This window comes from Syngnathus acus, chromosome 11 (genome assembly GCF_901709675.1).
Source record: "Syngnathus acus chromosome 11, fSynAcu1.2, whole genome shotgun sequence".
Classification (NCBI taxonomy): Eukaryota; Metazoa; Chordata; class Actinopteri; order Syngnathiformes; family Syngnathidae; genus Syngnathus; species Syngnathus acus.
The window spans coordinates 6945698-6969955 of NC_051096.1; the positions used below are offsets into that span (position 1 = coordinate 6945698).

The following is a 24258-nucleotide window of genomic DNA, read 5'->3' on the forward strand; positions in this document are numbered from 1 at the left end:
AAAACGGAAGTAATAACACATGTAACTCCATATTTCCATTCAATCAAAAGTAGTTTATTTAACTTTGCCTTCTCTGTATAACTTTATTATAATAAGACACTTCTCTGCTTGTACATTGCTCCCTTGAACTAAAAATGGCAACATTTGTTGGTGGGAATGTAAGTTGGGGTCGACAAAACTTAAGATACATACCAATATACATACATGTGCATATATTACGGCTCCATTAATAAAAACATAAATTCTAAAACATAATGGACCACTCCAGGTACCTTGGTAATGCTGGAAACAGTACAATCGTTTGAGTAATTTCAATACGTACACTACTTTTTTTTTTCTTTTAGCATGGGTACATACAATGTGCACATCAATATCAGAGTTAAGAGGGATGGAGGACTCTGAGCCCGTCTTCATCGAACAGCTAGCGATGCAAAAACCAGTGACAGGCAAGGCAGGCTGCACACGTGGCTGTGTATTCATGCTCCAAGTAAGTTCCAAGTGGAAAGATGCATCGCTTGCCTGCTGCTGTACTGAACAAACACAAATAAATCAGTGATTCTTTCCACTGCTCGCTCATTTTGATGATTGATGTACTACTGTATGTATGCAGAGCTGAACGCATCACTGTGGATGTCTTTTTTTTTCTTTTCTTTTTAAAGCAGAAGATTTGATAACATTGGTTCAACCAAGTGTGGGCAAACAAGGCAGAAAGCGCTCGCCGTTCTCATTCGCCTCTGGTCCATGCCGTTCCCGTTACAATATAGATATCGCACGCACACACACATCAAACATCGCACAGCCGCACGCGCACACACAAATCACCAAATGCCCTACTCGCAACATCCTCCGTTAAACTGTTACTGTCAGTAAACAAACAAAACCCCAACTTACAGCAGTGAATGGATGCAGAGGAGTACCTAAGTCCACCTAGTCTCCAAACTGTGCAGGTTTGTCTACTGCGTGACTACAAGTGTTACAAATCCAATATTTTCCAAACACAGCCTGCTTGTAATCCGTAACAGGTGACTGGGATGATTTTGCTTCCCCCTGAACAGCCATCCTGAGAGCACACACTTTGAAAAAGCCTTCCGTCAGATAAAGGAGCTCCTGGTACTCCTGGTTGCAGTGATAAGTCCCGATAGTAATAGCACAGGGTGCATGAAAGCATGCACAACAGCAGAGGAAATGTAATACTCCATCTAGATCTTTGTACTCTGGGCCCAGACAGAGCACCGGTCTTTGTTGCATCACATAAAACTTGCTCTACGAAATGAAAACAAAAACAGCAAACAATTTTGTTTTTTTATACTACAAGGAGTGCTTGTTACAAAATAAAGCAATTACAATTTAACCAAGTGACAATTTGTGAAAACATGTTCTCTAATGACCCATTTGTTTTCTTTGAGCTCGATTCCTCGTCAACAGAATAGACATTCCACTTTGAAAAGAGAATTCTTCCATATAAAAAATCTCAACGTGGGAAATAAAGCTGTCAAATTATTACGGGAGTCGGATGAACCAAATTTGTGAATGAGAGGAAAACTATTGTCCATTGACGAGTATTTTTGCAGTGTGCAGAAAAATTCTGCAGGTAACAAGGATGCTACGGTGAGGCTGAAAAAGCCATTTATTGTCTGGGGGGGTGGGGGGGGAAAGAAAAAAAAAAGACTAATCAATTTAAATGAAACGTCAAAGCGGATTGACACAAAAGCCTGAGGAGGAAAAAAAACTGCATTTACACAAGCAAGGACGATGATATAAAAAGACCAAACTAGTGACGTAGAACAGTAGTACACGGGGTCCTATCACAGTTACGAAAACTTAAAGGTTCATACCTGGGAGCCAAAGAAAGAGTAAATTAGAGATAGAGGGCTGGTAACGATCCACTTTGTAAAAAAACAAAAACACACATTCACACGCACACACACCGAACATCTCATGGGTGGCTAAAACAGAACTGACACAACTCCCCTGAAAACAAATAACGTGACACTTGTATGATACACTGGTACTGTTCTTATTAAGATGAAGCTGCACTTTTCCCCTTGATGGGGGCAAGGTGTGCAGAACTGGACTACTGTACACCACCAAAGGCCAAAGTGTGGTAGAAATATACACACGTACACGAATATAAAAGTTTGCCTAATTCCATGTTTTTGCCAATTCACTCCCACAATCATTTTTACATCCACATGATTGACGCCAATTTGAAGATGTCATTGTGCTTGTATGTGTGAACCGCGCCCCAATTTAAAAGAATTCGATGCAGAATTACATGCGTGTTATAATCCATCCACCCCGGGTTCAAGGTGAAGAACGGCAAGTAAGATGGAAACCCAACGGAGAAAATGTACAAGAAAGGACGGTGGACAGATGCGAAAGTTGACCAATGTAGAATAGCATCTCCTTATACTGTACAATATGTTGAGGGGTGCAAACATGAAACAATCAAGACAGGGTTAAAAAAAAAAGAAAAAGAAAGGAAGAGTTGGGTTGGAAGTGAGTGCAGTTTGGCCGAAAAGTTTTTGAAATATTCCATCACTTCCTATTTTTCGGGGAGGGCCAGTTGCCCCGCTTTTCTCCGCGGTTGCCGCCTCCGTTTCCTGTCCCGCCCGAGCCGCCGCCGGGTATACCCCGAGGGCCTCTGCCTCCTCCGACGTTGACCCTCCGGTTTTGCCGTTCCATGCTAGGACGCTGGCTGGAAAAGCTTCTTTTATTAGCTTGAGGCTCCTTCCCTGCCATCTCTCGCTCGACAGCGCCGCCTCCTCCTCCTCCGCCGCCGCCGCCACCACCACCTCCGCCTCCCTTCCCCATGTGGTGGTGATGCTGCTGCTGCTGCTGATGATGATGATGGGAAGAATACGGTTTGCCTCCTCCCTCTTTGTCACGGAACTCGGTGAAGTCGCTGCTCTCGGAGGCCGTCTCCCACTCCTCGTTGGCCTGGTCTGAGTTCTGGTTGGTGAAGTCGGGGGACTTGGCTCCGTGGCTGTGGTGGTGCTGGGGGTGGGCGGGTCCTGTGCCGCCCTGGTTGAAGTGCTGCTGGTGGTGGTGGTGGCTGTTTGCGTTGCCGAGGTGCCCGCCGCCGCTGTTGTTATTGTTAGCTGAAAGCGTGGCGCTGTGGTTGGCGTTCTGGGCGTTACTGATCAGCGTCGTCGTGACGGCGGTTCCATTACTGTCCTGAACCGAGTTAACGGAAGGGGAGGAGGGCCGTCCTCCTCCAATCACCCCCACTCCGCCGTTGATCCGCGCGGCATTCTCTCGCTCCTTCAGCCTCCGGAAGCGAGGCGGCTTGTCCTGCTGATGCTGGAAACGCATGTGACGCCGCCGCTTGGGTCGCTCGAAGCCACTGGGAGGGAACCCGCGGTTAGTGGGAGGAGGCACTGAATTGGGCCCGCCAGTGATCGACGCAGGGTTGGTGGAAGCTTGCTGGGTCACAACAGCTCCGTTGTCAGCGGACACTTGAGCGGCAGGAGCCGCAGCCAGCAACGAGGTCTGGGGTGGATTGGATCCGTGACTTGGAGCTTGATGTCCATCGGCCGTCTTCTCCTTCTTCTCCAAAGGAGGCCCTCCTCTACCAAAGTCCTTGTGCCCTGAGGTTTGTGACGGGGCTTGTTGCCTTCGTGCTGAGTTTGGCTGCCTTGAGGGTCCCCCGTGAGAAGCCGAACCAGGGGCACCCCTGTGTCCTCCAGCCGGTCCTCCAACATTGCCACTATTCCTGTAGATGTTTCCCCCTCCACTACCACCGCCCCTGCCCCTCCTTGACGGCACACCCCTCGGGGTGAAAACCCGGGCCTGCGTTCCTCTCGGTGGTGCAGAGGAAACGTTGCCGCTAGTAGTGGTCTTGGCCTTCTCCATGCCATTCTTGGCGTTGGCTTTGTGGGTGTCATCCTTGTCCGACTGGCCGGGGTCACTTGCCCCACTCTCGCTGCCCGTCTCGGAGCCTCTCTCCCTCCTCCTCTTGGGGATTTCTTCATACTCTGAGCCCTCGCTGCGCGTCTCGCTTCGATTCCTGGCCCTGGCCGGGTTGTGCCGAGGCCGCTCCTGACCGTGCCGACCGCCGGGGCCGTCGCCCTTTGAATCGCGATGGTGGCCAACCGCAACAGATGCGCGATAGTCTCTGCCGCTCCTGCTGGCCATTCTGCCGCGGTTGCCACCACCGGGCCCGGCGGTGGCTGTGTAGGTACCCCTGAAACCTCGCCCACGGCCGTAAAATTCACCACCTCGCCCACGAGTGCCTCTGGTGGCTTTGTTGGGGACTCCGTGATTATGGGAATTGCTGGCTCTTCTCTCAAAAGAACGGTCTCTGTCCCTACGTGACGAGGAGCCTGAAAATCCCGAAGAGGTGACGTCTGCCTCTTTAGGTCCTCTCCCTGACCCACCGCCACCTCCTCCGGGCGGCCGCTCTTTGCCGCCATTCCTGGGTTTTATTGTCACAGCAGGCTCTTCTTTGCCTGATGGAGCTGACGTGGCGGCATCTTGCTTTACTGAGGTGGCTTGGCCACCATCCTTCTCTTTATCCTTAACAAAATCTTGGCTTGATTTCTCTCCTCCCTCAACGTCTCCCTCTTTCTTGATCTCTTTCATCATTGGCTTCTTGATTGGACCCGCCCTTTTGTTTGGTAAGGCCTGGCTGGCGGGCTTGTGCTCCGACGGAGCATGGGCGGCGTCATCGGCGCCACGGGAATGGTTCCCGCTTCCTGCATTGTTGGCTCTCCTTCCGTGAGAGGAAGCCCCACCTGCATTGGTGCTGCCGGGTCGAGGGCCCCACTGGGTCTCGGTTTTATGATCCCGTCCCCCTCTTTGGTTTGACCTTGGATGGGGATGGTGCTGGGGCTGAGAGTGACCGCCCTGTTGAGCAGGAGGCGGGCTGGAGGCCATGGAAGCATGTGGCGCATACGCAGAGCCTGTTTTCTCATGTTTGACATGACCGCCACTGCCGGCGTTACCTCTTTCACCGAGATGATGCCCAACACCGGCTTCACCTTCTCTGTGGGAAGGATGATGCAAAGTGGTCTTTACATTGCCATCTTCCCTGTTGGAAGCAGAAGAGGAAGATGAGGAGCAAGAAGATGACAGGGAGGGCTGGTGGAGTGGGGGAGAAGGGTTGGTCTTCTTCGGAGGGCCCTCAGCTACCCTGTCATGGCTGTTCTCCAGCTTATGTGGTTGGACAGTGTAGTGAGGCTGCTGAGGGTGGTGATTGTGATGGTGGTGGAGGTGGGCGTTGCCTTCCACATTAGGGAGCTCTGCACGGCCGTTACGATCGTAATGAGGGTGCGGGGGCCCCCAAAGCTGGCCTGGCTGAGATCCCCGAGCTTGGACATCATCCTGATGGGTGAAGCCATGGGAGTGGGTTCCCCTTTCACCGCCTCGTTGTTGTTGTTGCTGCTGCTGCTGCTGTTGGTGCGTGGTGATCCTTGCGCCTTGTTCAGTAAAGTTGTTGTAGTTGCCTCTTCCACTCATGTAATGATGTGGGGGGTGGCTGCCGCTCGGCGCATTGACAGGAGGCGGCGTTTGGTTTGATGGCCCGGAGCTCGTGTTGGACTGCTTGATGGGTGCCAATCCAGCCTCTCGTATGCGATGCGGATGAGTGTCGCTCCTAAATCAATAGAGATAGCAATGATTGTAATCAAAAAAATATCTATATCGCCTAAAACAACAAATGAGCAAAAACTTAGCAATCTTGTTTCCCCATACCTGGACCCTTTCGTCACATCGTCCTCTTCTGATGTCTGCCTCTGCCTCAGAGGAGGATTTATCCCACAACCTTCCCCTCCACCAGGAAATACCTCAGCCCCCCAGGCCAATTTAGGATCAATAGGAGGAGTACCACGATGAGGGTGCCCTGGATGCTGCTGTTGCCGATCAAAGGGCTCTGAACCAGATCCTCCCGAATCTGACCGCTCACGTCCAATAAGCCCTGATGATTTTTTTGGGGGTTTGAAAATGACATCAATGGAATGATTCAAACAGATACATTTCCAAGGCTTAAAAATATTCTCTTACCTGATGGGTGCATGCCAGTGGAATAGAAGTCCATAGCCGGGCGGCCCTGCATCATGCCCATGTAAGGCATCATCATCCAGCGTGGGTCAAAATTCATTGGAAGTGGCCGAACTAAGTTGCCGGGTTGATACAGCGGTCCGCCCTGCTTAGGTCCAGGTCCTGGCTGGGGCGTTGAAACGGGTGAAGGACCCTGCGGTGCTTGAGGTTGAGGGGAGATCTGGCTTTGGGATGCCTGGCTATGCTGCTGTTGCCACTGCTGCTGTTGCTTCAATAGCTGCTCCTGTCAACACAAAATGATCCGTTAGTTACGATTTCCAACAAATGAGACAATTTCTTTATTAATGGTCATGACAACGGTCAAGATCTAGCTAGATGATGTATATGTATTAAGTATTCAAGCATTTGACAGTGTAATTTGAGTACCTGTTGCTGCCTCTGAAAACGAGGTGGGAGGGACTTTTGGTACTTGGAGTAACCCTGGCCCGGAGGAACAATCGCTTGACGGCCTGCTCCCCCTCCGATATTCTCCGTCTTCACCGGTTCCGTTCCTCTTTCACCTGCACTTCCTGCTCGGATGTGAGCGGTGCAGACCGCCTCCTCTTTGTCGACCGGTGAAGGCACTTCCAACGTAGGCGGCGGTGGCTGTGTCACAGCTGGCTGAGGGCAATGCTGCACATCTGAATGACAAAGAAAATTGTTTAGCGATAGTTTTCTTTTCATGTTAAAATATATAGAGCGGGCATTATTATGCGTGAAAGTACCCGCGTTGGAGTCGTAGCTGCTGTTGCTGCTCGCCCGTTGTCTTTCACCGACACCAAGACCCGTGCCCGACTGCGCAGGCAGCACAGGAGGCCCGTCGGAGTCAACGCACGGCGAAGGCGGCTGGCTAATGATGGGCGAAGACGCAGAGGCCGACAAGGATGGACTCGGGCTGCCCGCTGTGGCCGCCGTAGAATTGCCATCAAGGCTGGGTGTCTTGCTACCACTGCTTCCGCCGGCGTTACCGCTTTGCTGCTGTTGCTTCTCATCCAGCCGTTTCAACTTTTCCGCACAGGCCGCACGCCTCTCCTCCTCCATTCGACGTTCTTCTTCCTCGCGGCGTCGACGGGCTCGCTCCACGGCGGCGGAGATCTCGGTGGAAGATTGCTTCCTGCGCTGACGCCATGTCTCATCCTCGTCGTCCCCCGGGACCCCGTGCACCAGCAATCCAGGCTGGGGAGGAGGGGTGGGAGCTCCTGCTGCTGGCTGATGCTGGGTGTGGCCTACTTTTCCCGAGCCCAATGATGCACTCTGGTTGTGAGACCGATCCTGTACAGTGTGTTAGAATTATCACCATCACTATTAAGAAGCTTAATTTCACATTAAAATCTTTGCGGTTGTGCAGAGATTGAAAAAAAAAAATGAAAAAAAGCAAACTGCATATGAATTACTTCTCGGATCTGTGGCCCATGTTAGTTAAGCATGCAATTAATTACCTTGTAATTGGATGGTGCTCCTTGGCTACCCTCAGCCCATCCTGGCTTGATGGAGGAAGTCTGTGGGCCGTCATCAGTGTTGGAGGCAGGGCTGTGGCGGTTATCTCCACTGCTGTCTGAGGCTCGAGGGCATGAGGTTGCAGATGGGGCCTCGTGAGATTTCTGATGCTCACTAAAATAGATTGTCAATATTAGTTTCAAATAACAACATTTGCTATCGTTTTTCCACTAACCTTGAGTCATTGTTGCTCTCTGTTGTGTCCTCTTCTCCGTCATCATCTCCTTCGTCATCACTGAACTTCAACTTTGCCGAGTAATCAATCTCCTCGTGTGCCCCTGTTAAACCAAGAGAACAAATAATCATTCAAATCAGCACTTTAGGAAACCGACTTGTTGCCTTGCTTTGTGTCGCCAAATCCAATGATTGTTGATTATTTAAAGTCCCAACAAAATGCATGCGTACATAAAATAAATATTTACTTTAGAGACTGTTACATTTATTCAACGGTTCTCCCAATAACCCATTTTTGTTAATAGAATATTTTAAAATGGGCCAAGTCAGACCTGCCCAGCCTTCATCTCCATCATGGTCCAGCTCATCGAGCTCCTTGAGGTCATCCTGCTTTAGGATGGAGGGTCGCTTGACCACCTCTCCACCTGCATCTCGTGAGAGAAGCTGAGGCCTGCTGTCAGGACCCATCTGCGAGCGAGAGAACCTGGAAGAGGTGGGACAACGACACATTAACTTTCTGTGTCACGCTTTCAAAAGCGCTACTGCATACGTTACAGAACATACCTTGGAGCTGGACCTTCACCAGGTGGCGGAAACCTGTAAGGTCCTTGAGGACCATAATTTGCCGGGAAGGGTAAATATGGAGGATACATCTAGGAGGACAACAGACGACACACTCGTCACGCAGCCCTCGGAACATAGAGAACTATGTACAATGGCACTGAACTCGAGAGAATTAAAAAGGAAACTTACGAATGGCGGTATGATCCCTCGGAATTGGGGAAAGTTAGGCCCCACAGGAGGCTGAGGCAAGGGTAAGGCGGGGCTGCCCGCGGGAGGGTTCCTTGGTGGCACGTGGGACTGCGAGTTTTGAGGCGGGACCCCGGCTGCCTCTTCCATCAGCAGAGCCCCACCGTTGCCACCCTCTGCCGCCCCCTCCCCAGAGAAGGTGGGTGCCAGGCCTCGGCCCCCACCGTCCCGCCAGCTTGTAACGTCTACACAACATTTCAATGAATTATTCTGCACACATGTGCACCCTTTTGCATTTCATTTCAAGGGTTAACTCACTCTGGGGGCGGAGGCTTGGTCCGGGCCCATACCACTGATCTGCAGTGCCCGGTTCTCTGCCAACTTTGTCCTGGTCGCCAGCCGCCTGCAGGGTGGGAAATTCCTCGCGAGAGAATGGCGACGGTAGGTTTGATCCCTTTCCACCTTCAAAAAGAAATGTCAACAGGAATGTGACTTTGCAAAAACACACAATTGAGAGAGAAAAGACCTTTTCTTGGGTGTGCATGTGTCAGAGTTATGTCAAAAAAAAGACCCACCATCCCCTGGTACTCCATGTGTAACACTGGCCTGTGCCCAGGACCTTGCCCCTGCGGCCTGAGTTGAAGCTGGGGCCACAGTCTGACACACAAACGCACACAAAGATAAGATACGCTTTCACGACCTGAAATGGCATTGCATATCGAGGTTATGATGCACGTATCGTACTGTGACTGCTGGCACCTCTGAAGCCGGTGGGGTTCTCGGGCGGATCGGTGCAGGCGTCTGTGAAGCCACAGGCTGCTGCGGTTCCTGCTGCGGTGCTGACGATGCATCGGTACTGAAAGCATCAAAACAAAAATTAGACTACAGCAGGAGAGGGGGGGGGGGGGGGGGGGGGGAATGTGATGTGTGCAGATTTCAAATGAGCACACAAGTGCAATTGACCTCTTTGGGTCCGCTTGTTCCTGTTTGCTTGCCCATCCTGTGCCGTCTTTGGGAACGAGTGAGACGTTGGGATCGTTGCCTTTATTTTCTGCCTTCAGACTTGGCAAATTGGCAGGGGGTGGCATACGCCGGGCAGACGCAACTTTACCGAGAGACTGCAAGCCATGGCGGGGGGGAACTGATCAGACAAAAGAGGTTGTGTGTTAGGAACCAGGAATCACCACATTTGTCATTGACTGATTTCCAGAGGGGAAACTCAGGTTGAATTAAATATCATAGTGTTGCATAATAATAATCATACAGTTAAAAAATGTCTAAACTAAACTAATTTTGTGAATGTCAAATAGTAACTGAAAAGGTTATAAGGAGTAGTGAAAGATTGTTGAATTGAAAAAGTGAAGTTCAGCTGATTCAAACCGCCATTTTGTCATCAGGGATTGAAACGGGGGGAAAAAAACCATCGCATCACATACATTTACTATGCTGACAGGGAACTAGCGAGATCTAAATAAAACAAACTGCAGGGAATAAGCGCACTAAAGAGACTGTTCACAAGTAAACCTCTGGATCAGCTCACATGATAAACCTTTCATTAAAAAAATCTGATGCAACACAAATGAATATACTCACCAACAGGCTTTTGTGCTTCAAGGCTCTTTCCTTTGTATGTATCAAACAGGTTGAGAGACGCATACTTGGTTTTGCCTTCCTTCCCCTTTGCAGTTTGCCCAGAGCGCTCTGACATTGCGCTGTCCGCTCATCGAGTATGGTGAGCCCTGAGACTGTGGGATACAGAAATGCTTCATTAAAAGAAACATAGCCATTTGGAAATGCTTGCCTGGGATGCCAAAGGTTCATTTCATTGCCATGCACACCAAAAAGCACACAAGGGCTGGAGGGATTCACATTTTATTTATTATTTACATTCATTTCTACTGGGAAAGAAGTCAAGTGAAACTAAAACTCTCAACTGTCACTCCCTGCCATACCAGTTTACATTAACATTACCGAGCAACGTTAAGAACAAAAGGAAACAACTCAAAGGAAACCAACATCGATTTGCAGCACACACAACTTTTCCAATCTATGATGCAAGAGCTGGTCACACCATATAACACAATAACAAAACAACATGGTGTCACCAAATGCATGTACCGTGTGTAAATGGCTAGATTAGATTAGAAAATTAGGTCGTGGACGACTGGTCAACTATATGGGATTAAAAGGGGCCAGCAGCCTCGCTATACAAAGCCTTGGACTATCTCTGCACCATCGAGGCCTTTACCTATTAATGTTGTGGAGTGATTACCTCAACGCAGTTTTCAGTGCAACACAGAAACAGCAGGACATTTAGATAAGGCCTAACATAACCCCCAAATCGATAACACGACTTCGATTGAACGTGATTTAGTTTGATCACTGATGCTAGCCGGAGCTAACTGGCAAGGCCATCCATGTTCGCATTGGGAGGGGGACTGCGTTCATGTTTCATAACGCATTTCTACACTTGCCCTAACACTTGGAGCTGTTGCCAACATTCAAGTGGCCTTTCTGACTAATCACACGTTAACCGGTTTCCATGAGCGGTCCCAGTTGCTATTTCGATCATATAACGCTTGTAATTTTGACAGTCTTATGTGGGAACGGAACAAAATGGCGCTGGACAGAGGCCCGGTTGCTTTTGCCGTTAACATTTCGCGACACCGATTTGGGCATGGAGTAAAATAAAATACATGTATAAAGCTCGTACATGTGGAGATAAATAACATTGTTCTTATTTCTAAACATTAGATGATGCAATCTCGCGCTAAAGGTACATCTCGATCTGAAACGGACTGAACGACCGGCTATGTTTGGTATTCTCCACATATAATCAACGGATATCAAACGTATACTTTCAGATAATTGAGCAAAGCACTTAAAAATCCAGTCGAATAAAATCCAGTTCAGTACTTAAATCCTATCACATTTGCTGATAAAACGATATACATTCATTAGCAAGCTGGGCTAAACAAGCTAGGAACCACCAAGTCTATCCCTCTGCGAAAAAAACATCCAAGACTGCTCCTAAACAAAATTACGTCGCTGATCAGTTCCACCAATATGATAAATTTCCGCTCCAATTAACGGAACGAATATGTGACTCGTTGTAGTATATATTCCAAAACTATTTCCAGTCACTGACCTGGTCTTATCCCGACTTGTCTCGAGGTTGATTCGCAGAATGAGGTTAGATTAGCTTTGCTAGTGCTAGCACAGTGACCCAGTAAGAGCTAGCTAGCGAAGCAACGTTATTCCCCCTGCATAGTCAAACACCCCCCCGCATTAGCATTTTCGTCACAGATGTGAGTGGATAAATACAAAGAAGGCGATGCTGCTTACTTGTACTCCCCTTCTTTATCCCGAAAACAAATGAAAACAGGGGTCGGGGGGGCACAAAAGTGTAAATCGAAGCGTCGCCTAAAAAAGCTGTCAAAGGCTACTGGGTAATTTCGTGAGATGGGAGCCGTTTGGGATCTGATGCGGAAAAAACGTGTGTCCGATGTTAAAAATAGAAGATAAATATTTTTTTGAAATCTCTATAAATCACAGTTATGGAAAAATGCTTTGCTGTTTTGTCAATGAGCTGTGAACATATCCAAATGATGAAGAAAAAAACTACTGTCAACACAGGGTATTTCAGGTCATGCTCATTCTTACACTAAAAATACTATTCCACAAACATGGTCAGTTTTTTGACATACTGTATTATAGAACAGTTACTTTACTATTTTTCCAATCACAAACCAGAATAAACAGAAAAGCGACATTTAAGTTCAATGTTTTCTCTTTCAATGTAATCAAAACAATGACGTTTAAAAAGTTTCCACTATGCATTTAGCATTTCTTAAAATACAAAGCAGAATTTGACAAATGTGAATATTTTGGCAACAATATATATATTTTTAATTATTTCTGTTGACCAGAGAGGTATTGGCAAAAAGAACTGGTGCAAATCTAAAAATGGTTAAGATGATAGCAAACATGTCAAAAGAAATTCCCCACACATTGATTGCATCACAAGTAGAACTTCTAGGTCCCTCACATTCACCCACACATGCACACTTTTAAAATCATAGCTATGGTTTTAAGCAAACTATTAAAACCCGAGATTCCAAAGTACAGTACGTTCATCAAAAGGCCACGAGCATTATTTTACATTTTATAAAGACATTTTTACAATCATCTTGAATGTATGAAAGACAGATGGGCTAAGTGAAAAAACAAATAAATTGCAAACTACATACTGCAGGGTCTCAGTAATGTGGATAAAAGTACTTAAAATTAAGTGACATTAAAGCCTCATATAATTCTACTGAACTCCAAGCACAACTGAAAATTTAACTCCAGAAAGTAATGGTAGAAAAAAATAATTTACTTTTCAACACATACTCTGAGTGTCCCTTGGCTCTTGGGTGGTCAGCCCCAAATCAACACGTGTAAAATCATTTATTGTCGTCGAAAAATTGTTCTGTCTCAATAAAGACAATCTTCATGTAATAAAAGATAGAAGCATGATAAGGAAAAATAATTATGGCCATATTGGTCCAGGGGTTGACATTTCATATATTTAACATTCTAAATTATTTTGGGGAAATCACTTTTAGTCCTTCCTGAGTAAGTGTTTTCATTTGTCCTCCAAATCTAACCTCACCTCTGGCTGGATTCATGTGCATTACCGCCCTCCATACAGGTGGATCTTGACAAACGAGACAGTCTCATCGTAATCTTTCAGGCCCTTCTCGTAGATGACATAGATGTGTTTCCGGTCATCCACAGAGCCACTGTCCAGCGACGTAATGCAGGAGTAACCACTTGGGCCTGGCCAAATCTGCAGAGCCTCCTTCTCCCAGGAGTTCCCATCAGTCACTGACCAACGTAAGGTGAGGTTAATTCCTGTGGAGAACAGCCATTGTCACAAATGTACACCAAAAATGTGGTTCGGAGTACAAATATCTTATTCATCCCTTGGAATTGCTCCCTCAAAAAATAGCTACTTACTGGATAGCGCATGGGATGGGTTGGTGAAGAAGAGCACTCCCTCTTTCTGAAAGGCCCCGGCTGCTACTGCGGGATCCACGAGCTCATAATCGAAGTACAGGTCGTCTATGGGCAGGGACATTCCGCCGTCCCGGCTTCGAACCACCACGCGACACCTGCAGTGGTAGTTGTTCTGGTTTCGGACATTGATGACAATGCTTCCGTCGGTCATTTCAAATGGCTGCGGAAAAGCAGAAGATTCAAAACTGTTTATCCCACACCTCCAGCTAGCATAAATGGAGTCATGAATAAGTGTAAACTAGCTTGACTCCAAGAAAAACCCATTCCAGGTTCATGTTTTCAAGTTGAGCATCGAGCTAACAGACTACTGTACCCCTACAAGAACATCTGTTGGCAAGTACCACCTTGGGGGGGTTCATTTGCCTCCCCATGGGGTGCTTGGGGACATGCAATACGAGTGGGCCACGTTCAAAGCCTCCATTGTGAAGATGGCTGCTCAGAGTTGAAACCCAAATGTAGGTGACTGACATGGCAGCAACCTGAGTAGCCCCTGGTGAACATCAATGCGACCGTCAAACCTTTCAGCTTGCTTCTCAATTTACTCGTCAGTCGACATTCCAAACGTGAGCTAATCCCTAATGAGCAAGTCCAGCTCCGGTTGTCTGCTCCTTGCAAGTAAAAAAACAAATTCTGATCCCATACCTGGCACTCATCAGGATTAAAGTCGAGTGGCCTTTTCTCCTGGTTGTAAGGGATGCTTTTGAGCGCTGCACCATTGAACCACGTTTTCCCGTGGTCATCACTCAGGATGCAGAAAACACCATCTCCTTCCAACGTTCCATGACCGCACACCACCAAACGTCCCTGGTTTGGCTCATAGCGTTTCTGTTGTGAGTCACAAAAATTAGAAACCACCAGTGGAGAAAACGAGCTCTTTTCAATAACCTTGTAATATTCTCTTACCTGGATGCCGGTACCTGGTCCAGGAGCAAAATTCTTGACTCCTAGCTCTATTGAGAGGTTTCTGGGAGAACTCCAGCTCAGGCCGTCATCCTTGCTTTCCACCATCATGGTACTAGCGGGTTTACAGTTGTACAAGTGGAAACAGGTCGTGTAGATCAGAATAACTAAACCCGCTTCCTCGTCTACCACCACCGAACCCAGGTTCAGGCCATCTTTGATGAGTCCATCATCAACAATGAAGCTGGTCGGTGACCATGTGGATCCTGGTGAACATCATATTTTCCATGTCAGCGTTAAGGGAAAATAATAGTTAACGGTTGTGGGGGTTGCTCTACCTTTGTCAGTGGAGCGCCGCAAGGCAATGAACTTTGCCCCCACATCGCTGGATGATGCCTTCCTGCCCTCTGCAATAGCCAGAAGACTTCCCATGGGGGTGAAGGTGATCAGAGGGATCCTGTACGTATTCACCTCCCCTTCCACCCCGCTCACCCACAACAGCTGTTCCTCAAACAGCAGGGGTTTGATCTGGACCAAGAGAGCAAAGAATCTTAGAAATTGTGCAGGGACACGCCGAGAGGAAATAATTGAGACATGCTAATAATATCTACTCTGCAAAAAAAAAAGGGGTTCTCTCATGCGGCATATTCTATTACTAACAAGCTACTGCAATAATTACAGTAAAATTTCATATGAACACACTTCTAGCACATTAAAGTAGTAATAATAATAATTAATAAATAAATAAATAAATAAATAAATGTACGGTAGTAACTGCTTTTTAGTGCCCCGTGATAAATCAAAACCTTTATATCGGGGAAATAATAGTTAATGATTAATAGTACGAGTACTTAACTATTGCTTCGGTCGGACAAGTAAAGGTTATTATGGCTTACCGTGACAGAGCAGATGATGACAGCGGGAAGTAGTAGTGACAACGCTGTCGCTAGCACACTTCCCGTTTTAAGGTTCCTTCCTCGTACGAGAGCCATTTCTTCTGGTTGAGAAGAAAGTAAATATGTATGTGACAAGAACTACTTTCAAAATGTACATAAACAAAGGAAAAAGTCAGCGTTCAGCCGGTCCACACTGTGACCCAGAATCATATGCAAAGTAAGGCTCATGTGACTAAGGTGGGCGGTCACATGATCAAATCGTCATCATAAACCCGGAAATAGAGCGTCGACGTAAGACTTTTTGTGCAATAATAAATAATAATAAGAGTAAAAAAGAAGTTTGATGGAAACGTATTTGTAAATGACAGACACACACAGTGAAAATCATAATATTATTATGATAAACATAATTTTAACTCTGCATATGTGTAATTTCTGGTCATGTTTTACTTGGATATAAAACAATAATAATATTATTAATGATAATAATAATAATAATAATAACCAGGTCTAATCTCCAGAAGATGACTGGAGGTAAACAATTAAGTAATTTTTTTTTTTTTTTTCAGTGAGTTGTTTGGACAATGGTTGCTAAATACTTTGACCACACGGTGGCAGTAATTGACCTCAAACAAATAAGGACCTCTTGCTAGAGACATAATATAGTACAATAAATCCACAGCTAATAATAATGCAATAATGCTAACAATGATGTCAACTGGAGTTTTGTCTAAATATATTTAAGGCTCTGGAAATAGAAGGGCATTAAAAACTGTAATTCCCAAATAGTCAATGATTTCACATTTTTGTGAGAAGATTTAAAATGAAAGTAAAGATCTGATTCTTAGGGTGATACAGAAAGGCAACCTCTTAAAAATGCTGCCTGAGGAAGGTTTTAACAATGTAACTGTAAAAATAATGGCAAAGGGGCAGATAACAGGCTGAAAAAAAGCTAAACCAAACAGAAGTGCTGTTTACTCTTTGATAAAGAAATATAGACCAATACACCCAACTTATAAAAGCAAATGTTGCACTCCCAATTTTGTAGAGAGTTTGAATGCAACTTTTTGCAACTTATTCTCATCTTGTCATCCTTGTAGTCTCAAACAATAAACTAGTTTTCTCAGTCTTCTGTACCTGATTGACTCATAATACAAACAGGAACAAATACAAATGGAGCACAATACGTAATTGTGAAAAACATGTACGAAAGTGCTCCAAATTCTCCCATCGAACATGTTATGGTGAAACGTGAACAGCATTCCAGTAGTCATGAGGCCGAGCTGAGCTGAGTCACACGCTAAGAGAGAAAGAGAGAGAGAGAGCACAAGAGAGAAGCTGAACGCCGTACCCAAGTGTGAAAGTCAAATATAGTGCACGCCTCAGTCAGACTGACCTGCTCTCAAAACATGGCAATGTTGCTCCATCAAGCAGCAACAGCTAAGATCATCCTCATTTTGTCCTCATGAAGGATTTTGAGCAGGTAAGGAGTGTTTTATTATGTTTGATTTCACTAAACCTCTAATGGTGATCTAGTTTTGCATCTCAGGATGCATTTGACAATTTGAAAAATGATCTTCAACATGTCATCTTCTATTTTAATAAGACTTAGAAGAAGGGGAAAAATGTAGTTGCGATTTGAATGTGTGTTCCTTTTTATGGTGAAACGCACTTATGCAACTGCACACATTGTTTTGTGAAAGTTTAAGCAGTCTTGATGCCTGTGTAACTTGCTTTGCTAGTGGTGTCAATTCTTTTGAATTCCCAACAAAAAATAGAATTGTTGGGCGATTGCATGGTTTGTTTCTGCTATTGTTAACTTTTTCTTTTGCGAGTAGCTGTTCTAGTTGTCTGACTTGAATTTGATGAAATATTGCATCTTGACTTCCTCCTTTGAATTCGTGATAAATAAATTGCAACTTCATGCTCGCTTTCAGGAGTCACGTGTTGTATTGTCTGCATGTGATCCAATTGGCTACAGTGAGATTACAAAATGATGATAGATATTTATTGATGCTAAATTTGACATACGCAATTTATATAGTCAGTTTGTTCTCCTCTGAGCAGATGGAGGACAAGAATGCTGATGTGATGATGGAGGAGAGTGACGTGGATGAAGCTCAATCACAAACAAACAACAAACCTAAATGGGCAAATGGTAATACTGCATACTTTACATTTTGCCTGTAGTCATTTTGCTTCTCCATTTTCTTTCCTGCTCTTAGGTCAGTGTGTTCTGGCAATTCCAAGCCATTCTTTCATCAACCCCAGTTTTGATCTTTCACTGTGCAGCCCTACTTTGGAGAGGAAAGGCTTCCAGGTCTCCCGCTACACACACATTCACAAAAACACATCTTATTCCGTGACCAAATGGAATATATACATATTGTTTTGTCTTATCGTGTTAGATTCCAAACGCAGACATTGAAGTTCCCCTGAAAACAGCCCTGGATGTTCCTTCGGTCAGAAGATTCATGATTTTCAACTCGTCCCTTTTCCATTTTATAATGGCGCCGGTAAGTATGATCATTACTTTCCAACACAGAGAAAAATCAGCAATTTAAAAAAAAGTCATTGACTTACACAAATTGATTTCCTGTGCATATTTGCTCCTTGCAGTTTCTTTATGTCGTTTTGTGGTGTGCCGTCTTCTCCACCCTGCGCCTTTATATGACCCTCAGCGACTACTGGATCTTATGTCTGTGTGTCAGTCTGATCTCCATTTTCCTCACCACTGTCATCATCTTTGTTCTCAACCGGAATAAAAAAGAGGTAAACACATCTGAGTTCTGTGTCAATCAAACAAATATAATACGTTTCCATACATGTCAGATCAACATCAACTTGGATGTGCGGCTGATTCCGGTGAACGAGACCATGGTCAAGCACAAGCTGCTGGTGGCTGTTGCCGACTGGGTGGACAACTGCAAAGGAAGCATGCAGGTTGCTCATCTCAAATCAACCAATAGAGTTCAAATTGTTACATATATTTATTTCCTCCTAGCTTTACTTTGTGTATTGGGACATGGCTCGTTGTTTGCAAACGCTGACTGAAACGCTGGAGGAGCACAGTTTAGCGGGCATTGACACCTGGGTGAGTTATTTGTGTAATGCGGCTTTTAAACATGGTCGGTCGACATCGTTGAATGTCTATTTCTTGCCAGAGCAAGCTAAAGAAGAAAATGTCCCATCTCGTCCTGGTGGCTGAAGTTCCCGGCGGGGACTGTGAAGAAAATCACACAGGGGTGGAAGAAAGTTCAGAAGAGCAGAGGCCTCTGCTGAAAAATGACGCAGGAGACTGCACTTCCTCTTCTTCTTGGAAAGTCACAACCAATTACAGTCTCGTTCCTGATGCTTCCTTACCTGCTCAGGTAAGAGAAGCAAGAACTATTTTGGCTAAATAAACTCAGTTCCTTGACACCAAGATTCCACAAGATGGCGACAAAGCACTATTTGAAACTCCTCAGTCCACCTCAACCATTCCACAAAATAAAAGTATTGTTGGTCTAACTGAAAAAATTTGGCAAATATCACTAATTGCTCTTTCGCTGTAGACTCAAGCCCACCAGCTGTTGATGACCTACAGCGCTGCCTATGTGAAGCTGCTGGTGTCTGATAAGCTGTCCGTGCCGGCTAATCGTCGCCTCCAAGTGCCGAGGAACCACTGCCCCGCTGCGCCGTTCTGCCTCTGCCAGTTCATTAAAATGAGGATTCTTGACTAGCACAGCAATAGTGGATATAAAAAGTCTACACACCCCTGTTCCCAGGCCACATTTCGAAAGGAGAAGTCAAAATACTGAAATAATGTTGAAGAATGAAATCATTCATCGATGCCTTCTTTTGCACACTGGGCTACAACCCAGAAATTAAATTTGATCTAAATGATGAGCCTTGTTATATGGCATGCACTGTTTCCCAACCACGCGGTGTGCTCACCTAGTTGGCTCATAATGAAGGAGAACAGAGAGGGGCATGCACATGAGGCCACTTTCAACAATTTCACAGACACTGGCACTCCTCAGGAGGCTAAATGGCCATCTGTGATGCCGTGCACACAAAGCTGGCTCAGCCTCCATCTCTTTCAATATAGCTTGCATTGGAAGTGACTCAGACTGACCTTATCTGTAAACGTAATGTAGACATCAAGATAGAAATGTGAATCCCAAAAAATGAAGTGATTATGCACAAGATAGGGAGACAGTCTGTATTAGTGTTTGAGAGCAAGAAGAGAAAAAGACAGGCAGAGGAAAACGGGTCAGCTATAAATAGCTTTTTTAGCGAGAGGTTGGAGACACACACAGAGGTGGAAAAAAAAACGTCACACACCCAAGAAAGAAAAAGATGCTGTCTTCTTCAAGTTGCCCAAGTTAATTCATATCATTTATTCATATCTCAAAACAACTCAATTCCTATGTAACATATTCATAAATAAATGATCACTCTTTAACAAAACCGGGTACATTTTGTATTTACTTGTCAGCTGCCTCCTTGAAAAAAAAACAAAAGTCGCTGCTTTATGACAAGGTCAAATGAAATCAAATAAAGCCCACAATAAATTGAAGGTGGGGGACTATTTTTTGCAAAGTGCTCAAGAAGCGGCATTTTGGCACTATTATCGAAACGAGATATGCAAGAAGGGAATGTTTGGTACAAACACACTCCTATCTGTGCATTACGCACTTAACAGCAATGCAATTCATGATTTTTAATTCCTATTAGTAACGGCCTGCAGTGTAACTTACAAAATAAAAATGTTAATGGCTTGACATTAATGTTCTGTGTATAATAGCAAAATAGATTCACTTTGAAGAAAATTGGCAAATTTAAATTCTTAGCAAATAAATGATCTGAATATAGACTGCCAAAAAAAAAAACAGTTTAGGTCCAGGGACGATGGATAAAATAGAATTTTCACAAAGTGCTACAAAGCAGTTTAGGCATTATTATAATTATTTTTGTCTCACTCTTCTCGCATAAACATTCATTTGAATCATCCTTCGCTGTTGATTGCTACATAATAACAACCATATTGAAGGAAATACAGAATAACGGCAGAAGAATATTGTGTAAATATGTGCACATTAATCCTCCATATTTAAAATAAATCCAAACAAATTGAGAATGGCATGCAAGCTTATATTGTCTCCTAATCATCGCTACCACGAAGTGTCTAGGCGCAACACAATATAGGCCGATACGCTTCTAAAAACAATATATCAAACGATCCATTTTTTGTTCTTGTCTTCACCAAATAAATCATTTCGGAAAAACACTTTTGGAAATGTTATACTGCTTCGCAACAAATGCATTTATTGTCATGCACTACTACGGCTGTATGAAGCGGCATCATTATAATACTAATAATACTGTGAGGTATTCAATTCAAGCCAATTTGAACACAAAGTAAAAGTCTGGCACATCGATAAATCTCTCTCTCTCTATATATATATTTTTAAGAAATACACAAACCGGCGCATATTATATGTATGTTCTGACAGCAGCAAATACAAAACATCTTCCAAATAAATAGTCCCGTTTGGCCTTGTTGCCATTTTGTCAACTAGCCTACATTTGATGCATTAAATGTGTATTGATCGGCTCCTCTTGACACTTAAATTTAAGTCTCTTACACAAGTGCACCATCAATAAATACAATAGCAGCACACTGTTTCAACATGGCACAGTTACCCCCCACAATACATATTGGTTGAATATATTTTTGTATTTGGCATTTGGATATCCAGCGTAATTGGTTGTTTTGGCTGTCAATGTGTATGTTGGATGGCAGCATGTTGTGTAGCCGCAAGCAATAGCAGCGCATATTATCAGTGCTTCTGTTTCCACGTAATTATCTAAGCTGATGTTTAAAACCCCGCCCCCCGGGCCTCATTATGGCTCCCAGTCGTCATCGTGATGCTGCGAGGCAATTATGACCACCACGGTGAGGATGGTGCACAGCACGATGGAGGCGATGCCGACCGCCAGGCTGATGAAGGAGAAATTGCGGGCCTCGCGGGATGCGATCTCCGCCGTCACCATGTCACCTCTGGCGATGGCCGTACGCACCTAAACGAAGACGGAAAGACATTTTAAATGCCAGGGTGACACAATGACTCAGTAGCGAGATAATGAATAAAATTTCAAACAGCTATCCATAGGAAGTCACATTTGAATATTATCTAACGAGATGCACGAGCGGGTGCAACGCAAACACAAACGGATCAATGTCACCGAGCGTGCAGAAAGAAAGAGGCCACGTGGCACTGCATCTACACACTAAAGTCAGGCCCAGGCCTTGTCAGCTCGACTCAACTCAAAGCGAGTTGCGCTGAGTGAGCGGGGTCATTGTGGGGGAAAAAAAAAAAAAAAACATCCCCTCCAGTTGCTCCCTAAATGGTGCTGTTATGTAATGTTGGGTGCATGTGGGCCTGCACAGTCTGTTGATTGCACAAACATAGATAGATAAATAGAAATATAGAAGTGAGGTGTCAAACTACACCCGCCGCACTCACCTGTACAGCTTTAATGATGGCGATGATCCCAGTGGGCCAGAAGCAGCACACGGTGGTGAGCACGGCGATGGGCAAGTAGTCGTGCGGCGGCCGGCGATCCATTAAGGTGATGTTGGGAGGCATTTGCATGGGGTGAATCTGACCCGGCTGCATTGCTGGGTGACCTCCCGTTGCGGGCATGTAAGGCTGCCCCTGTAATGTAAAATGATTCTTTTCAAAATTGTTCATTCTGCATCCGATTTCATTTGAGTTTTAAGACTAGCGTTGTGTTCGAGGGAGAAAGTCTTTGAATATAACTCACCGAGGCCATGGGGTAGACAGGAACGTAAGCGGTGCACGGCTGCAGCTGCAGAGGGTACCCAGGATGGAGGTATCCCACTGGAGGATGAGGCATGGTTCCTCCAGGGCCCTGAGTCTGGACTGTGTAGCCTTGTAGGGCCCCCGGGGGTCCCGTGGTGTTACAATGGAACTGAGTCTCTTGGAGGTATCCCTCTGAACCCGGGGGCGGAGGTGGCGGGGGATAGCCGGGCTGGGCGCCGGGTGGCATGTTGGGGTGCTGCGGTACGTTAGGGTCCTGCGGGCCCGGGATGTACGGAGGGGGCTGCATTGTCTGACGGTTGGAGTCGTCAAGGCCTGCGATTGGATGGATGGATAAAAGAAGGAAAAGGTATCAAAGGTGTGTCATGAGAACCGAGTGATCCATTTGATCTGATAAGCGCCACGTCAAGCAGTGTTGGCTGTGAATCCGGGTCGCTCACCCACAATCCTCAGCGCTAACGTTGGACGAGTTAAATATAGAAAATGAGAGAAATTCAATTTGTGCTCTTTCGTGACACCTCTCTTTGTGAATGTGGGACTCCTCATGTGACTGAGATGTTTTACAAGTGGCTATTTGGAAGGACATGTTGAGCATGGATGAGGGGGTGACGTGGGAGAGCACAACAGCTGCATGATGAAGGATGACGACTTGCGGTCAGGGACTTTACATAAGAGTCCTCTTCCACCAACTGTCTCTCACGCACACACAGAGGCAAGAATGGGACTGGAAACAGATGCAAAGAGGTCGAAAACGAGGAAGATATGGCTGGGGACTTTTTGCACACAACACACCAAGTCGAATCTAATTTATTGTCATTGCACAAATACACAGCAAGTGTATGTTCAAGAGAATGACCAATCGTCTTATTTAACATCTTAAAACCTTGAGGAGGGAACACCAATGCTTCTCCAAAGCCCCATCACCTAATGATTATTGCTGTTTCTTTGAATAGATAAAATCCCAAATTACTTGTCACCATCAGAAGAAACGCGTGGCAATGAATGAAAATTAGGAATTAAAATAAATTAATATTTTTGACCTGATATGCCTAAACTATCCAAAGATGGGGGTGCATTCCGACGCATTTCATTTCCAACCGTGACGTGTGTCTTTATTTAATCTTCAATTCACAGCATCATTATGGCAGCTTGCACGCCCACGTAATGCCACAAGAATGTTGATTGAAGGCTAATGATGTCATGAAACTACCAAATCCAATTGAAGAAAACACTTGAAATTACGTTTATAGCAAAAGTGCGATAATGGAAGGGGGGGGGAATAATTTAAGGTAAGGCCGCATGATGTTTCTCCGCTGGCAGCACCCACGCAGCGCGTGTAGGCTAAAAATGCGCACGTCGAATTGCCATGAAGGACTACAATCGTTTCTATACACAAAGACGCGCTGCGCAAAAAAATAAATAAAACGCGCAATGCAATAAACAATTGATTTTACCGTGTTTTTCCGACATGCCTCTCTCTCTCTATCCTCCTCCTCCTCTAAAAGGATGTTGTTGTCACCAATCCAGATAAAGGTGGGTAAAATCCCTTCCCAAAAAAATGCGCAACGGTGCTGACTTCTATTCCAAAGGCGTGTGGGTCATTCTCAAGATGCTTTCATCTTCAAGAGCACTGATAACCTGAGCTCTACCTCTCCTGGAACACTGCGCCTATCTCTGCTCTTGCGCGCGCGTGTGTGTGAAACAAGCTTGTCCTCCAACATGAATATGAAATCAATCAGCCTCCCAGAGATGGTTGTCTTAAAGCGACAGTCGGCGCAGGCATTGAGCTGGAACATCCCATTAGAAGTCATTCAAGAGGCTGGATTTGGATTAGCTGTTCTCCCCCTCCCCAATCTTCTCTTAAATTATTTTACAGCGCATGCTCTTTTTTTTTTTTTAACAAACAACTAGAATACACCCACTTAAGAATTCGTATGTCATTTTTATTACAGTACAAAGCGAGAATTTACAAATGCAATTTTGCAGCATAATGGTGATTTCCTGCAAAATTGCAAAGCAAAAAAAAAAAAAATGGGTGTGACTGATAAGGCCCAATAAGGTCAGTTGAGATAGGGAGGCACAATGAAAACATGCAAACTCCAAACAGG

The 24258-nt window shown here is 45.3% G+C and overlaps 4 protein-coding genes across 9 annotated transcripts; 1 reads left to right on the top strand and 3 right to left on the bottom strand.

Moving 5' to 3' along the window:
• Positions 1–32: 32 nt before the first annotated feature.
• On the bottom strand, positions 33–11943 carry prrc2a (proline-rich coiled-coil 2A). 3 transcript variants are annotated; one of them, XM_037264764.1, is made up of 17 exons: positions 11806–11920; positions 11609–11723; positions 10054–10205; positions 9424–9601; positions 9205–9316; positions 9036–9117; positions 8779–8922; positions 8464–8705; positions 8283–8363; positions 8043–8196; positions 7712–7814; positions 7479–7650; positions 6765–7311; positions 6427–6680; positions 6004–6283; positions 5695–5917; positions 33–5596 (listed from the first exon to the last, which is right to left on the bottom strand). In XM_037264764.1, exons 3-17 carry the CDS (start codon positions 10166–10168, stop codon positions 2539–2541), a joined length of 5745 nt encoding a protein of 1914 aa, XP_037120659.1. In that variant the 5' UTR covers positions 10169–10205; positions 11609–11723; positions 11806–11920; the 3' UTR covers positions 33–2538. The 3 variants fall into 3 exon arrangements, with proteins under 3 accessions (XP_037120659.1, XP_037120657.1, XP_037120658.1); XM_037264762.1 differs by having other exon boundaries at positions 8043–8194; positions 8275–8363; XM_037264763.1 differs by lacking the exon at positions 11609–11723 and having other exon boundaries at positions 8043–8194; positions 8275–8363; positions 11806–11943.
• A 398-nt stretch (positions 11944–12341) lies between these two features.
• Positions 12342–15560, bottom strand: neu1 (neuraminidase 1). The gene is made up of 6 exons (XM_037264465.1): positions 15321–15560; positions 14763–14952; positions 14428–14690; positions 14167–14349; positions 13465–13684; positions 12342–13359 (listed from the first exon to the last, which is right to left on the bottom strand). Exons 1-6 carry the CDS (start codon positions 15414–15416, stop codon positions 13139–13141), a joined length of 1173 nt encoding a protein of 390 aa, XP_037120360.1. The 5' UTR covers positions 15417–15560; the 3' UTR covers positions 12342–13138.
• Positions 15561–16640: 1080 nt separating this feature from the next.
• On the top strand, positions 16641–19650 carry LOC119130639 (transmembrane protein 268). Of its 4 annotated transcripts, none has more exons than XM_037264500.1 (10): positions 16641–16803; positions 17385–17478; positions 17546–17640; positions 17729–17836; positions 17940–18092; positions 18153–18263; positions 18325–18414; positions 18485–18691; positions 18875–19093; positions 19174–19650. In XM_037264500.1, the coding sequence occupies exons 1-9, from the start codon at positions 16786–16788 to the stop codon at positions 19040–19042; spliced, it is 1044 nt and encodes a 347-aa protein (XP_037120395.1). In that variant the 5' UTR covers positions 16641–16785; the 3' UTR covers positions 19043–19093; positions 19174–19650. The 4 variants fall into 4 exon arrangements, with proteins under 4 accessions (XP_037120395.1, XP_037120396.1, XP_037120397.1 ...); XM_037264502.1 differs by having other exon boundaries at positions 16642–16803; positions 17388–17478; XM_037264501.1 differs by lacking the exon at positions 19174–19650 and having other exon boundaries at positions 18875–19147.
• A 396-nt stretch (positions 19651–20046) lies between these two features.
• On the bottom strand, positions 20047–23916 carry prrt1 (proline-rich transmembrane protein 1). Its single transcript, XM_037264504.1, has 4 exons — positions 23605–23916; positions 22134–22465; positions 21833–22024; positions 20047–21386 (listed from the first exon to the last, which is right to left on the bottom strand). Exons 1-4 carry the CDS (start codon positions 23618–23620, stop codon positions 21210–21212), a joined length of 717 nt encoding a protein of 238 aa, XP_037120399.1. The 5' UTR covers positions 23621–23916; the 3' UTR covers positions 20047–21209.
• Positions 23917–24258: the final 342 nt, after the last annotated feature.